The sequence below is a fragment of the Balaenoptera musculus genome, chromosome 1 (genome assembly GCF_009873245.2).
Source record: "Balaenoptera musculus isolate JJ_BM4_2016_0621 chromosome 1, mBalMus1.pri.v3, whole genome shotgun sequence".
NCBI classification, from domain to species: domain Eukaryota; kingdom Metazoa; phylum Chordata; class Mammalia; order Artiodactyla; family Balaenopteridae; genus Balaenoptera; species Balaenoptera musculus.
In genome coordinates, this window is record NC_045785.1 from 169,905,953 (window position 1) to 169,923,384 (window position 17,432).

The following is a 17,432-nucleotide window of genomic DNA, read 5'->3' on the forward strand; positions in this document are numbered from 1 at the left end:
TAGCAATGTTTTTGTGGATCTGACTCCAAAGTCAAGGGAAACAAAAGCAAAAATAAGCAAATGGGGCTACATCAAATTAAAAAGCTTATGCACAGTGAAGGAAACCATCATCAAAACGAAAATGCAGCCTACTGAATGGGAGGAGATATTTGCAAATGATATATCTGATAAGGGGTTAATATCCAAAATATATAAAGAACTCATACAACAACAAAAGAATGAACAACCCAATTAAAAAGTAGGTAGTGGATATGAATAGACATTTTCCCAAAGACATACAGATGGCCAACAGGCACATGAAATGATGTTCAACATCACTAATTATTAGGGAAATGCAAAACAAAACCGTAATGAGATATCACCTCATACATGTTAGAATGGCTATTATCAAAAGGATAGGAAATAAACACTGTGGAGAGGAGGAGGAGAAAAGGGAACCTTTTTCTGGGTTGGTGAGATTGTAACTTGGTTCAACCACTATGGAAATCAGTATGGAGATTCCTCAAAAAATTAAGACTAGAATTACCATATGACCCAGCTATTCCACTTCTAAGTATTATTTGAAGATAATGAAAACACTAATTTGAAAAGATGTGTGTGCCCCTATGTTCTCTGTAACATTATTTACAATAACCAAGATATGGAAACGACCTATGTACCTGATTCCATCAATTGATGAATGGATAAAGAAGATGTGGGGTGTGTGTGTGACATTCTTTTTATTAGTCTATATATTCAAGAGATGTCTATATATATATATATATATATATATATATATATACACACACACACACATATACATACATATATATATAAAATGGAATACTACTCAGCCATAAAAAAGAATGAAATCCATCCTTGTGGCAACAAGGATGAGCCTTGATGGTATTATGCTAAGTGAAATAAGTCAGAAGGAGAAAGACAAATGCTGTATAATTTCACTCATATGTGGAATCTAAAAAAACCAAAACAAATGCACAAATAAAAACAAACAAACCCATCAATACAGAGAACAGTTTAGTGGTTACCAGAGGGGAAGGTGGTTAGGAGTGGGTGAAACTGATGAAGTGTGTCAACTCATATGGTGATGGATGGTAACTAGACTTGTGGTTGTGACCACTTTGTACTGTATACAGATGGTGAATTATAATGCTGTATACCTGAAACTAATATAATAAAAAAGTTTCATAGCTTTAAAAGAATTTCACTTGAACATTTGTCAGCCATTGCTTGGTAAACTGAGACAGATGGTGAATTATAATGATATATATATACAGATGGTGAATTATAATGCTGTATACCTGAAACTAATATAATAAAAAAGTTTCATAGCTTTAAAAGAATTTCACTTGAACATTTGTCAGCCATTGCTTGGTAAACTGAGACTTCTCATATTATATACATATATGTATTTTGCAGGTTTAGAGCAATTTGTTGGAAGAATGCAAGATTTTCGATTATACCAGGTGGCGCTTACAAACAGGTAAGCAGATCGTAAAACTTTATACCTGAAGTGTAAGGATAAATGATGAATTCATTTAAGTAAGTGTGTCATGAAGATTACAGCATTTTCCATCTTTACAGTATTTGGGAAACATCATCTAATTAATGTTTACAGTGTTTGTCGTGGCTTAGTCTATGGTTGTTATTCACTAGTGCTACTCTATTGGGTAACTCCTCATAATATAAAATTGATCAAATTCTGTACAAAGGATTTCTTCTAAGAAAACTAGACTTTTGAACAAGTTGTATTATAGAATTTTGGATACATTTGTTTAAATGTTCTGTATGAAGTTGTTTCTGATACTTAAGAAACTGCTATACTTCACTCTGTATGATAATCTCTAGGTCCATCCACATCTCTACAAATGACCTTTTTATGGCTGAGTAATATTCCATTGTATATATATACCACATCTTTATCCATTCGTCTGCTGATGGGCATTTAGGTTTCTTCCATGACCTGGCTATTGTAAATAGTGCTGCAGTGAACATTGGGGTGCATGTGTCTTTTTGAATTATGGTTTTCTCTGGGTATATGCCCAGTAGTGGGATGGCTGGGTCATATGGTAATTCTATTTTTAGTTTTTTAGGTAACCTCCATACTGTTCTCCATAGTGGCTGTATCAATTTACATTCCTACCAGCAGTGCAAGAGTATTCCCTTTTCTCCACTCCCTCTCCAGCATTTGTTGTTTGTAGATTTTCTGATGAGGCCCTTTCTAACTGGTGTGAGGTGATACCTCATTGTAGTTTTGATTTGCATTTCTCTATTAATTAGTGATGTTGAGCAGCTTTTCATGTGCCTCTTGGCCATCTGTATGTGTTCTTTGGAGAAATGTCTATTTAGGTCTTCTGCCCATTTTTTGATTGGGTTGTTTGTTTCTTTTAATATTGAGCTGCATGGGCTGTTTATATATTTTGGAGATCAATCCTTTGTCCATTGATTCATTTGCAAATATTTTCTTCCATTCTGCAGGTTGTCTTTTCATCTTGTTTATAGTTTCCTTTGCTGTGCAAAAGCTTTTAAGTTTCATACAGAGTGAAGTATGTCAGAAAGAGAAAAACAAATATCATATATTAACGCATATATGTGGAATCTAGAAAAATGGTACAGATGAACCAGTTTGCAAGGCAGAAATAGAGACACAGATGTAGAGAACAAACATATGGACACCAAGGGGGGAAAGCGGGGTGGAAGGGTGGTGGTGGGATGAACTGGGATATTGAGATTGACATATATACACTAATATGTATAAAATAGATAATTAATAAGAACCTGCTGTATAAAAATAAATAAATAAATAAATAAAATAAAATTCAAATTAAAAGAAGAAACTTCTATATCTGCCTTTTAAAATTGCTTTGCTGAATTTGTAAATGCTAGAGAATGTAGCACAATGGAAATGATTAATTATTTTGATATATGGAAAAATCTCAAGAGACTGGGCTATTTGACTTGGAGACAAGAAGAGTGAGTAATTTGAAGTATTATTATATATTTCTATTTCCAGTGAACAAATAATTATGTAGACTTGGACTATATTTAATGAAGTATTTCCTCATCTTGAGAATAGGTGGGAAATCTTTCTTAGGCATTTTTCAAGACATGTAGGCATCCATTCTGTTCAGAAAGTTCAAGTGAAATTCTGCCTGAGACATCCTCTGAAGTTTGTTTCCCAAGTTATGATTTGATGATATAATAGTAAATTGTTGTATGGAGGAGTTGCTCTTATTCAATTCAAAAAGAAGAATGTTTATTCCTATTTCTTTAAGGGAAATGTAGATTAGTATGGTGAATTTCCAAATGACAGGACTAGCTCTTGTAAAGTTGAAAAGCATTGCTCTTGTGGTGCTGCAGTGGTCAGTGGTATGTCCATTAGCAATATACACATTTTTTTATTAGTCTATATAATCCAGAGATGCCTAAATATAGGATGCTATACCACTGAAACACAGTCTTGGGGAGATTTACTGCCACTAGCCTCACCATGTTTTAAATCACCTTTGTCTAAAGTTCTGATGAGCAGCATTGCAAATAAAGATTTCCCTGAGATAAAGGTCTCACTGGATGGTCACTTTTGGCCCCATGCAACATGTGATATCAATTGAAAACTATGAATGAGATTTAAAGAAGAAGGTGTGCCTTTATGCGATTTAGTGAATGAAAAATCTTCTTACCTCCTCCATTGCCTTCAGTGGGGTTGGAGAGAAGTCTAGTCTCTTTACTTAGACCTGGGTTACTGGTGTTGGCCTACCTGAAATGTCTGGAAAGGTGCTATGTGGAAGAATGCCTATAAATAGAATGACTGATTCTGCTCTAGATCAGTATATTGCCCTTAATGGAAAAATTAAATATATCTGCCTGAAACTGGCGTTCTTCTTTGACTGTTGGCAGCGACCATATGATCTGAAGCCATTGAAGCATCTTAGGGTGCCAGAATCTGTACTGATGAGTCACAGGAAACCATTGACAAATGGTCTTGGCCTCAGTCCTTTTGCCTAAAACAGCAGCAGATAAAATGATACTTATTTTCTTACTTCTTTCCCATGGATAAATGAGAGACCCTATCTATAACTCTCATTATTTTCAATACGTTATTGTTCACTCTCAGTGGTAAGTCAGCTTAACAACCTAAGTTAATGTTGCCTTTCTTTTTATTACAAATAGGCCCAGTAAAATACTATATCTTAATAAATATCTTGATAAGCAGTCAAGAACTTGTTCATGCTTCTTGATGTACAACGTTAACACTTAAGAAAGTACTGTTTTTACACAAAGAATAGACTTGTGGTTGCCAAGCGGGGTGGGGGAGGGATGGAGTGGGAGTTTTGGATTAGCAGATGAAAACTAGTATATTTAGAATGTATAAACAACAAGGTCCTGCTATATAGCACAGGGAACTATATTCAATATCCTGTGATAAACCATAATGGAAAAGAATATAAAAAAGAATGTATGTATAGCTGAATCACTTTGCTGTACAGCAGAAATTAACACAACATTGTAAATCACCTATGCCTCATTTAAAAAAATGTACCGATGTTTTTGACATCCATTTTCTGAGAATGAGTATGTTTATTTGGTCAGGAATGACTTTGATTTTATCTTCTGTTTAGAAAATTATTAAAGCTAAATGGCTGCAAATCAAAACAAAATAGTGATAGTCATTGGTAACACCTCTTAGAAGATCTGTCACTGTTGAGCTATTGGTCCTTACCGTCTGCTTCTTGACTCCCACAGAGAGATTCAGGAAGTTTTCTCTGGAGATCTGCCCAGATTGCATACCCAGTCACATTGCCGTTGCCCTGGCAGCCACCCTCGGGTTCCTCGTTTGGAACAGCGGTACTGTGTTCCTAATGATGCAGAAGACACAAGCAATAATAGGGTGTTACGGCTGAATCCTGAAGCCCATCCTCTTTCTTTTGTCAATGATAACAATATTGGTACTTCGTGGCTTTCCCATGTGTTTACAAGCATGACCCAGCTTAATCAAGGAGTGACTATTTCAATAGATTTGGAAAATGGGCAGTATCAGGTAATTTGAAACAGTGGGATGTGTGTTAGTTTCCTGCGGTGGCTTCAACAGATGACCATAGAGTGAATGGCTTGACACAACAGAAATTTCTTATAGTTCTGAATATCAGTAGTATGAAATCAAGGTGTTGACAGGGCCATGCTCCCTCTAAAGACCCTAGGGAAGAATCCTTCTTTGCCTTTTCCAGGTTCTGGTGGCTCCTGGCATTACTTGGTTCATGGCAGTGTAACTCCAATCTCTACTTTCTTTTTTCATGGCCTTCTTCCTTGTTTCTGGGTGTATGTCAATTCTTTCTCTTTCTTCTCTCATGAACACCATCCTACATCCAGTATTATCTCCCCTTGAGACCCTTAACTTAATTACATCTGCAAAGACCCCATTTTCAAATAAGGTCACATTCACAAGTACCAAGAGTTAGTACTTGAACACATCTATTTGGGGACACAATTCAACTATAAAGTGAAAACTGAGTTAGGCAATTGACCATTACCTTACTAAAGTAGTTTATTATAATGTATGAAATAAAAATATTTCAAAGAAGGTATGTAGGACCTAATTTTTTAGAGAAAAATTAGAGGTTTGTGTCAAAACTATATGAAATATTGAAACATCTTTTCAATATTAAGTAGCACATATTAATAAAAACTGAGGTCCTTATTTTAAATTACTACTTAAGAAGAAATATATAACAATTATTTCATATAAGTAATGTTCTTTTTTCATCTTTATAACAAACTTAATATTAATTTCCACCTTAATTTATAAAATTCTTGAGAAGAGGGACATATATGCAATTATAGAATGTGTGGCCTTTACTATATGGCTATGAAATTTCTGGATATCTAATAAATATTTGGTAATTATCATCATAAAGAAGTAAGCTATTATATTTGAATCTAACAATTCCATGATTTATACTGATGCGTCAAACTTAAAACTTCAGTGACAATAATTAACATCCATTTTCAGGTGTTTTACATCATCATTCAGTTCTCTAGTCCACAACCAACAGCAATAAGGATTCAAAGGAAGAAAGACAACAGCCTAGACTGGGAAGATTGGCAGTATTTTGCTAGAAATTGCAGCACTTTCGGAATGAAAAACAATGGAGAATTACAAAATTCTGATTCTGTCAACTGTCTTCAACTTCCCAAGTATGAATATTTTTAAATGATTGTCTTTGAATGTATTTAGGAGTTAATTTTAAGAGACTAATGAGCAGTAGTAACCTACATGTAAGCTAACCAGGTTGGTAGAGACTTCCTTCTACCACCAACTTTCTTAGGGCAGATTTTTCTAGGACTCCTCACTAAATTGAGTTTTAAACAATGTTTAAAATTCTTGTAAAACTTTAGAGTATCTCTTGCTTACAGTCTCACTTGTGCTTTAAAATTGATTTCCAGATTGTCTACCAAGTTATCTATATTAATAGAATTTTTATTATGTCCTCAAGGAAATGTTTTACTATATTTTTCTGTAATGCTCTTATATTGTTTGTATATGAAATATATGGAATATGTTTGTTCTCCCAGCATGAAGAATTTAAGCTATTATTAATATTGTGTTGTGATTTTTGTTTTGTCAAAAATATGAATATCTTATGATTTCAAATTTCATCAACAGTTTTACTCCATATTCCCGTGGTAATGTCACCTTTAGCATCGTAACACCTGGACCAAATCATCGTCCTGGATACAATAATTTCTATAATACCCCATCTCTTCAAGAGTTTGTAAAGGCCACACAAGTACGACTTCATTTCCATGGACAGTATCATACCACTGAGACTTCTGTCAGCCCCAGACACAGATACTACGGGGTCAATGAAATCACCATCACTGGAAGGTAGTGTTCATGACCAAGGTTTCGAGTGTGCTTTTCATTATGAATATTGTTTCTAATTAGACTTTTGTCATACTTATTTTAAAATACATTAACTAACATTTTAGAGCAAGCCAGATTCTAATCTTCATGTATTGAATTGGTTTCCTACTCTTAAGATTTTGTGGGGAGATTTGTATGCGAGTCTTTGCTGTACATAATATCACATTGTTATAAAATCAATTTTCAAAAGCTGTTTGGTTTAGAAGTTATGATACTATGAATCCAATTTAGAAAATATTTACCAAATATTTTGCTTAGTTTGTTCTGGAATATAATTTTCAAGTATTCTTGAAATCAACGAGCAGGAGCTAGATTTAGAGTTACAACTATAGTACCAGCTAGTTTATAAGTGCTGGGCTTGGTCTCCCTGAGTCCACAATTCAAAGTTTTATGAGGAATATCTGTTTTCCTTTAAAGGAAAAATCTCATATACTCTAAGTAATTTATAGATATCTGATCTAATTGAGAACAAATTTAAACAAACGAATAGCTGGAGAACTAGGAGGCAGCATACTCCCTAGTATGGAAATTGTGCATATATAGACAATATTTAAAATTGGTTTGTGCTAGAAGAATGATATATCTTGTGAATAAAGAACATCTTTCAAAACAGATCAGAATATCAACATGTAAGTGTTATTTGTTAAGTCATAGCACAGTGAAAAAATAATACTATTAAATTTTCACCATCTAATTTTGGGGAAAAAATTGAAATTTGTTAACTTTATTTTCCAGTTTATTCTGAACTGTCTAGTCTTAACTATGTTTTCAATAGTTTCAGTAAATGCCTTTTCTTGGCAGGTTTGTCACATGGTTAATATAGGTGTAAACAACCCAAGATGGGCTTGAAAATTACCTTCACGGTCAATGTGGTTTGGATATTAATGACGATCCTTCCCGTACTTAAGTTAATTTAAAACTGTTATGAATATACACATGATTAAAGAGAAACTAATTTTTGTGTTGATTAACACATTTGTCTCCCTTGTTGAATTCACATAGTGGATATATATATATATGTAGGTCTTTAAATATATTCATGATTGAACTGGTGTTTCTAAGGAGTTGTCTGACGCTCATGTTCACAGATGTCAGTGCTGTGGTCATGCTGATAACTGTGACACGAGAAGCCAGCCCTATAGATGCCTCTGCTCTCGGGAAAGTTTCACTGAAGGACTTCATGTGAGTTCTCTGTTTATGCATGGAAATCTCAAAAAAGAGGGGGTGGGATGTTGAATATAAATTTCTTAAACTTGATTTGGTCTAATTTCTGGGTATGAATAAAAGTAAATTGATATGAACTTAAAATGTTAATTATTTCAGAAAACTTTTTCATAGAGAAAAATTAAAGCCATCAATAAATTTGAAAATTTCATTTAAAAATACTCTAAGGGAGAAATAACAACCAATACTAAACCCAGAGACTTTCTTTTTCCTTTCTTTTTTCATCTTTGTTTCATCAGCATTATCATGTTTATCATATTTTATGAAACAATTTTTAAGGTATCTGAATAGATGGCACTAAAAAAAAAAGGGTCACATTACAACACCTAAAGGGTAAATTTGTGCAAAGGTATATAGAGAGATCTTTATGTACTTGCATCAATCAAGTTTAATTCATTACTGATATCAGGAATTTTAAGTAGTTAATTTGAAAATCTACAGTAAAATTACTTAGAAATTACATTATTTTAGCTTGTCTATGATCAGCAGGGTAAGTTTCATAGTTGAAGTGGAAATTTAGCTACATCTTTAGGAATAAGAGGTAAATGAAAAAAATTTGAGAGAGATTTGTTAGAAATATTCAGCATAAACATCAGTAATAGCTCATATGAAAGAGGGTTGCAGCAGCAGTAACAATCATACCAAAAATAAAAGTTAAGAGTATGGAGTCTTCAGTAAATGGTGTTTGAAGCAATTGGCTGCCAACTTGTAAGAAAATAAAGTTCGAGGCCTACCTCATGGCATGTACAAAAATCTAGGCGCTTAAAGAATTAAGTGTAAAAATAACTGTAAATTTATTAAAATAACGATTAGAACGGTATTTATAAATCTCAGGTGGGGGGTCTAGATAAGTGTAGCATATGAAATACACAAAAAACAAAGAAGCCTATCAGGAGTCATGAAAAAATAGTGATATATTTTGTCATATAAATATTTAAAATTCTTGATAGTGTAAGGACTAAAATAACTATAGTGTAATGATAAGTGATGGGGCTGATAGAAAATACTTACATCATATTAACAGATAAAGATTTGAGAGCCCTCTAAAAAGGCAAAACACACTGTTCTTCTACAACTACTGCTTACACTTCTGACACCAGATGCATGGGGTTTTTCTACACAAAGCAATCCACTTCTCTGTGGACACCAACTGGGTGTCCTACAATTTAATTCAATTCTGACACTAACTGGAATTATCACAGACCCCATGGGTTTAGAGGTCAGTCCCACAAGAGAGCTCTCACTTTAGATGCCAGCTGCAAGTAGTGGGTCCCCAGGTTAACTACGACTTCGGTCTGACTTAGCTGCAAATTGGGAGTTCCCCCACCCGCTTTTTGGTTTGATAATTTACTAGAATGGCTCACAAAACTCAAGTAAATACTTTACTTATTAGATGACCATTTATTATAAAAGGATGCAATGCAAGAACAGCCCAGATGGAAGGGATGCATAGGGAAGGTAAGGAGGAAGGGGCACAGAGCTTCCCTGTCCTCTCTGACCATGCCGCCCTCCCAGCACCTCAATGTATTTATCAATCTGTGGACTCTCTGAACCTCTTCAGCCAGAGTTCTTATGGAAGCTTCATTATGCATGATTGATTAAATCATTGGCCATTGGTGATTGAACTTGACCTCTAGCCCCTCTCCCTCCCTGGAGATCCAGATATGGGGCTGAAAGTTCCAACCCTCTAACCCTGGCAACCAGCCCCTGTCCTTAGGGTGTTTCCAAGAATCACCTCATTAAAATAAACTCAGGTGGGGTTGAAAGGGACTTGTTACGAATAAAAAAAGATGCTATTTTACCTTTTTGTTCTGGAGCTATTTTAGGAACTGGGGACAGAAACCAGATATTATAACAAAATATGTCCCTATCATTCTTATCAGTTAGGAAATTACAAGAGTTTTAGGAGCTGTGTGCCAGATCCCAAAAATATAATATATTTTATTATGTCACAAACCCTAATATACAAAGAACACTTTAAGAATAATTAGAAAAATAATTAATAATAATAATAAGGAGCAAATATGTTAACAAGTAGTTTACAAAGAAGAACTGACAATTTTCAACAAACACATGAAAGGTTACCCAACCTCAGTTTTAATTAGAAAACTGCAAATTATAATAAAATATTGTTTTTAACCTATCAAATTAGCAAAAAGTTTCAAAACTGGTAACATTTAGATTTGTGAGAATGTGAACTTTTAATATATCATTGACAGAACTACCAATTGGTACAAAAATTTTGGAGGATAATTTGGCCATATGTATATTAAATTAAAGTTGTAAATACAATGAGTTACATTATGTAGTTGTCATTCTAAAAAGCAATTCTGCATTGACAAGAGTATGGAATGGTTGTATCTGTATCTTTTGTTACATAAATATGGGATTATATGTTAGTGTATTTTAGCTTTTAAAATAATAGCACTGTCTTTTGACTCCTGTATGACTTGTGAGCTTACCTGCCTTCTAGATCTTTCCCTGACTTGTGTTTAGTTAGTCACTTCACTTCTCTGTGTAGTTTGTTTTAGAATTTCATGGAATATCTTGTTCTTTAAAAACCATCTGTAAAGGATTTGGCAAACTCCATTTCTGTCTTCTGAGATTCTTAACCTAATCCAATTTGTTTTTGACTACAACATTAGTGCATATAGATCAATGGCAAGAATATTATCTAAAATGCAGGCTTCCTCTGGCACATTTAGGATGTAGTGCTGATCTTCAGTTTCAACTCATGGTCTTTGATTTGGTTACAGCCACCTTTCTATGTGCTCAAACCAAAACTTTCATGTTCTAATTCAGAGGCCCCTTTGAACTTTTTCTCCAGATCATTGCTTTATACTGCTGATCTTTTTATTTATGCATTTAGTCTTCTCCATTAGTTGATAATCCCTCTGAAAGAAGGAATCTTCTACATTTTTTGGATATCTAACACTGGAGGCTTTGAGTTTGATTTGATTAGTATATCATGAAAACAAATCTTTTGAAAAAGCATTGATGTTAATGTTTCATTGTATGGCTTATCATATTGTCGCAGAAAGGAAATTAATTGGATTAACTTGATTGACTCACTCTTTATTCAGCCATAATTGTGTGTTTAAATTTTGGGGATTTTGATTTGTTCTTGATTTTAAAGTGACATTTATTCAGTTTTTCTTAGTGTCTTCTCCTTTTAATCCTTTAAGATAGACACTTCTTTCCTGGCAGTCAGTGATTTCTTTCATTAACCTCACCCTTCCTCTCCAAACCTACGAATTACCTAATTAAAAAATGCTCTGGGATGAATTGAATAGGGCACTTTGATCTGAATCTGTCTAGTAAATGCAAACTGAGGACTGGTTAACACATTCATTTGATATGTTGTTTTCTGAGCTTCTCTTGCTTTATTTTGGCTAGTTAGTTCCTCTCCTCCGCCCTCACCCCCATCTCTCTTCCTCTTCATGCCTCATTCCATTTTTTCCCTTTTCTCTCTCTTTAACCGCTCACAGTTAAGTGATTGATATTTTATGATTCTTGTGTGATTTCATGCTTCCCCTTAAAAATAGAGCCATTAAATGAATCACGGCTTATGATTGGTTTCAGAAGTCAAGTTGGGATTTTCAGACTTGGTCTCAGGTGGTGACTGTTGGATTATGAACTAGTGAAATAGTTAACTATAATTTAGGTTGAGAATATGTTTTAATGCTTCTTGTTTCGACACTAAGTGCCTTTTGAAAACAAAAAGTTTCAAAGTTGACTTTTCTGTTATTTTCCTCCTGTCATATTTTGATAATTCATGAATGTAGCCATAAATAAAAAAGCAACAAGTATCATTCACTTACCAAAGTTTGGCAAATGCAGCTGAAGGGAAAAAATAAATAGACTGTTAAGTTGAATGATTTCTCAGTCTTAGGATATTTTCAACGGTGTGATGAAAATAAAAAATGATTTTATAAAGCATTCATAGCATGAGCTTCTCTTTTGTTATCATTCTAGATATTTTAATACATGTGGGACTTAGGTATCTGAAAAAGTTGTCTTAAAATAATTTGAAAATATATTTATTCAAATGCTTTTCACGTTGTTCCACTTTTTAAAATAATAAGTTTTGGTATAAGCCATCCATATCCTATTGGAACCAGTGTTCTTTTTAAAGATCTGGACATAATCCAAAAAGAATGTCTTCAATTTCACAGTATTATGCTAGCCATTAATAATATTACTCAATAAACAGGGCTTTTGTGAATTATATTACAGCCATTTGGTAAACAGATGAAAACGTAAGACTTGAGAATATGCCAGTTCTGGGCAATTGTCAGTCCTATGAGAAAGTGTTTTTAGTGGAAGTGAAAATGAATGAAGTCGGGGGAAAGGAATGGAATGGTGAATTCAGAAGCAAGTTCATGTATGTAGCCATTCTAGAGAATTTTCTGTATGAAACATTCTTTAGTTGTTTATAAAGTTGATGTTAGGAACTGGTGGTCCTCAGGTGGGAACAGTGTTTAAATAGTTTTCTTTTTTAATTTCCAACAAAAGTTTTCACTTTTCTTTCTTTCTTTTTTTTGGTTACATCTCTGAGTTCTCTTAATTAGAAAGTAGTCCAATACTATGCCCATGTTCCCCATGGCAACAGTTGGCTAACTCAGGGTAGCAATTACCATCTTCAGAGCATTATCACTCTTCAGTTGCTGCTAAATTTACTACTGTCCTTAGCTTTATATCTAGGTGACCTCATTCATGTTAACTACCTGTCTTCAGACACTTTTACGCTTCTGAACCCTAAAGTACAAAAACGCACTAATATTGAGACTTCCATGAGTAGCCAGAATACATGATTAATTATTTTGGGTATAGCTGGATTGGCAGTCTATTTCATAGCTCCTATTTATTTTGTCCATTCATAAAATTATAAAACTAACAAATAACCAAAAACAACTCAAGAAAATCTATTACCAAAAACACCACTGATTCTAAGATGAACTTAAAGCCACACTTACTTTTTCTTAAACTTTTTGTGAAACCTAAAGCATTTATCTTCGGGAGGCTTACTGACTCTCCTCAGTGCTGTTGGATTGGGAACTCTGACATATTTTGGTATGGTATTGGCAATCTTAAGGCTTTGACTTTAATGTATTATGTATGCAATAAATAAGAATGGCATATTTCATTAATAGAGAATAATTTTTGCATACTGTCACATTTCTTCCCTCCAAATGACTGAAGCAGTGAGTAATTAATTTACTGGTCCATTTTAGGATTAATCTATGGAAAAACAAATCCCAACAGACTGGATACTATTCAAAAACTTTTAAGCTGAGTTGAATGTTTTAAAGTAGGTTTCAGGATTACATGGCATTGAACTTGCATGGATCATATGATTGTTGATACTGTTTTAAAATGAGTAATTTTATTTTATTTGGACAATTATTTTCACTTATATGTATTTTTAGCTTAAATAATTTTTTGAGATAATTGTAAATTCATATACTAGTGTAAGAAATAATACAAAGAGATTTCTTGTCCCCTTTACCAAATATGACTCATGGGAACATCTTGCAGAACTACTGTTTTTTCTTTTTAAATCAACTTTCTTGAAGTATAATTTGCGTACAATAGAATATACACATTTAAAAAATGTATAGTTTGATGAGTTTTGGCAAATGTGTCCCCTCGTGCAATAACCACCATGATCAAGATACAGAATGTTTTCCTCTCCCCACTCTTTTGTGCTCCTTCGTAGTCAATGTCTCCCCCCAAACCTCAATCCCAGGAAACCACCAATCTGTTCAATGTCACTGTAGATTAATTTTGCCTGTTCTAAAATGTCATATCATGGAGTTATTCAGTATGTGTTATTTTGGTACATAGGCTTTGTCGACTTAAAAAATGCACAACATGAGAGTTGTGAGTTAAGTTTTATTTGGGGCAAAATGAGGACTGCAGCCTGGGAGACAGCATTTCAGGTAGCTCTGAGAAACTGCTCCAAAGAGGTAGGGGAGAAGGTCAGTATATATGCGATTTTGCTAAAGTGAGAATACGTGCAGTCAAGCACATATTTTTTTACAGAAGGTCTCTGCTAGTCACGGGGAGCAGACAGCACCGTGAAGGATTTTAGTGCTTTTCTAGATATGAGGAGATACAAGAATTGGGCTCATAAAATTGGCTCCTGAAAATATCTATCTGAAGACCTGTTCTACCCGTTTTTCCCAGAGCACAGAGGGCCTCACTGCTGCTCTCCACCTGAACTCCTTTCAGGGGGTGTTGAAAGTCAGCAGCTGCAGCAGCACATAATTTAATCCTTGTGAAGGTAGATGGCCAGTGCCCACGGCAAGTGCCAATTTGTCGTTGACAGCTTCTACATCCCATCCCCACAACTCCTTTGTACTTTATGGATCATTTCCTAACTAGTCGTATTATTAGCTTTATTGTAATAAAGTACCTCTGGTTCACCTGCTCAGGAAGTCCATTATAACTATCAAAAAATATGTGTTAAGATCATAGGGGCAGAATACAACCTAGAAATTGGAAGCTTGTGTATGGAACTAACTAGTCTATGTCAACTAACATGGTGGTATAGCTACAATATAGGTCTTACTTCTTTTCTCCTCCTGTCTGGTACTTTCTTTACCTGTTCTAAGAGTTCAAGTATTGTTAGAATCTAGCTTTAAGAAAAGTGTTATCCGTTGAAACTTGCATCCTTAGAATTTTTCATTTTAATAGCTGCATGCACCTTTCAAGGGCTCTGGGCCAAGAATGATGCGCTGACCACTGCCTCTGCCAAGCACTGGCACTTTGTTGGCTGCTTAACTAGTCTTTCATCATCGTGTGACATCATTGTCTGCAGGGGTGGTCAAGCATTCACAGAGCAATTTATTAGGAACCATGAATACTTCCCTTATTCTGTGGCTCTGATTTGTGACCCTTTTATAACATTAATCATGGATTTTATGAATTTTAACTAAAATCAAACCATCAGTATGCATTTTTGTTAGTATTATAAATAGCAGAGCCAGCTTAAAGCATTTTATATAATAAACTTTCCTACCATTCAATAATTTGAGTGGTGCCAGCGTCACACTCTACATTGCTTTTTATGTAAATGAATATTTCCTGTTATTTGAGAGAGTGTATTCCTTTAGAGCACTGAAGTCCAGAAGTATGAGTCATCATGACTAACTTGTGTCATATTTTTATTACACATCGAGCTTTATGACTACTTATGTTTTCTGTTTGCTCACAGAAATGTTTTACTCTAAATGTATTTCATTTTATACAATAGTTTTGTAACACTAATGAATTAATTCATTTTCATGTAACTAGCATTCTGGCAGTTTGTATTATAGAATCTCCATTAGATGTACATTTAGTGAGTCAAGGTCAAGAATTTCATTTCCTATGTGACACGTGGATGATATTATTAATCTTTGAAAAACACTTATACTTGTTTCCCTGAGATAGGTATATACATAAATGTCTTTAAAATGCAAGTTTAAAACGTGAAAAAGAGGTTAGGATCAAGGGGATAGATTGTGACAGCTTTATAGAAGAAGTAAATAGAGATGATGAACATATACAAATGAAGAAATATGATATTTTAGGGGATAAGGGTAAATAATTGTCCAAAGCTAAGGAATGGCATGATTCTTCTGAATCCTAAGTAGACTATGAAAAAAATACATAGGTAAGATATAATGAATCTGATGATCATCAAAGACCAAGAGTAGATACTAAAAAGTAACCAGAGAAAAAGATAAATTATTTATAGATCTGAATTTATAAGAAACTGTGACATTGGATATCTCAATCCACAGTAGAAGCCAGAAGACAGTGGAATAGTACAATACCTCTGAATTGCAAAGAGAAAGTAACCAACAAACCTAGAATTGTATTTGTAGCTAAACTATCAATTAACAACAAGGGAGAAAAAATACATTTTTGTCTAACCAAAATTTATCAACTTTACCACCAGTAGATTCACTAAAAGAATTTTTAAAGGCTATACTTCATAAAGAAATATAATGATTTCAGAAAAAAAGGCCTGATATGCAAGAAGGAATTATAAGCAAGTGAACCAGTAAATATATATAAGCTGTATTAAATAATAACATTGTTTAATAATGATATATTTAATAATAAATGTAAACTCTATTAATAATAGCATTACAGATGGTGGAGTGTATAAAATAGCAAGATACGCCTAAAATGGACATTAAAATACAATTAAGGGAAAGGAAAATATTCGACTCCAGCCCCCTCTAGTCATCCTGCTGTGTCTAAGGGGTCAGACTGAGGGACTGTTGCACACTCATTAAAAGCCTGAGACCTAATTATAAGGCTGTTGAACACTTCCCCACACCCCACACCTTAGACCACATCACTAAAGGCCTATTTTTATGGAGTTCCTTTAATCCAGTACATAATGTGCAGTTTTCAAAAAAAAATTAAAAGGCGTACTAAAAGACAAAAAGTACAGTTTAAAGAGACAGAGCAAACTTCAGATCCAGATTCAGATATAGTAGAAATGTTGGAATTATCAGATTGGAAAGTTAAAACAACTATAATTAATATGCTACAGGTTCTAATGGGAAAATGATATAATATACAAGAACAGATGGGTAATGTAAGCAGAATGATGGAAATTCTAAAAAAAAAAAAAAAAGAAAAATGCTAGAGATCAAAAACACTATAACAGGAATGAAGGATGTCTTTGATGGATTCATTAGTAGACTGGACATGGCTGAAGAAAAAATCTCTGAGCTTGAGGATATGTCAGTAGAAACTTCCAAAACTGAATAGCAAATAGAAAAATGATTAAAAAAAAAGAATATCCAAGAACTGTGGGACAGTTACAAAAGATATAATATATGCATAATGGAAATACTAGAAAGAGAAGAAAGAAATGGAAAAGAAGAAGCAATAATGACTGAGAATTTCCCAAATGAATGTCAGACACCAAACCACTAATCCCGAAAGCCTGAGAACACCAAGCAAAATAAATTCCAAAAATTTACACCCAGGTATATCATATTCAAACCACAGGAAATCAAAGATAAAGAAAAAATCTGAAAAGAAACCAGAAAGAAAAAACAAAAAAAACCTAACCTATAGAGGAACAAAGATAAGAATTACTTCTGACATGTCAGAAACCATGCACACAAGGAAAATTAAATATTTCAAGTGTTGAGAGACACAACCCACCAACCTAGAATTCTGTAACTTGCAAAATTATCCTTCAAAAGTGAAGGAGAAGTGAAAACTTTCTCAAACAAAATTGAGGGAATTTGTTGTCAGTAGACTTGTTTGCAAG

The 17,432-nt window shown here is 33.9% G+C and overlaps 1 protein-coding gene across 2 annotated transcripts in view; it reads left to right on the top strand.

The window, feature by feature from the left end:
• The window catches only part of USH2A (usherin), an 816,496-nt gene that overhangs the window by 87,938 nt on the left and 711,126 nt on the right, over positions 1 to 17,432 (top strand). For both annotated transcript variants that reach the window (XM_036853226.1, XM_036853215.1), the window contains exons 4-8: positions 1,420 to 1,483; positions 4,744 to 5,038; positions 6,008 to 6,192; positions 6,662 to 6,883; positions 8,011 to 8,104. In XM_036853226.1, coding sequence (XP_036709121.1) covers positions 1,420 to 1,483; positions 4,744 to 5,038; positions 6,008 to 6,192; positions 6,662 to 6,883; positions 8,011 to 8,104 — 860 coding nt within the window. The remainder of the gene's footprint in view (positions 1 to 1,419; positions 1,484 to 4,743; positions 5,039 to 6,007; positions 6,193 to 6,661; positions 6,884 to 8,010; positions 8,105 to 17,432) is intronic.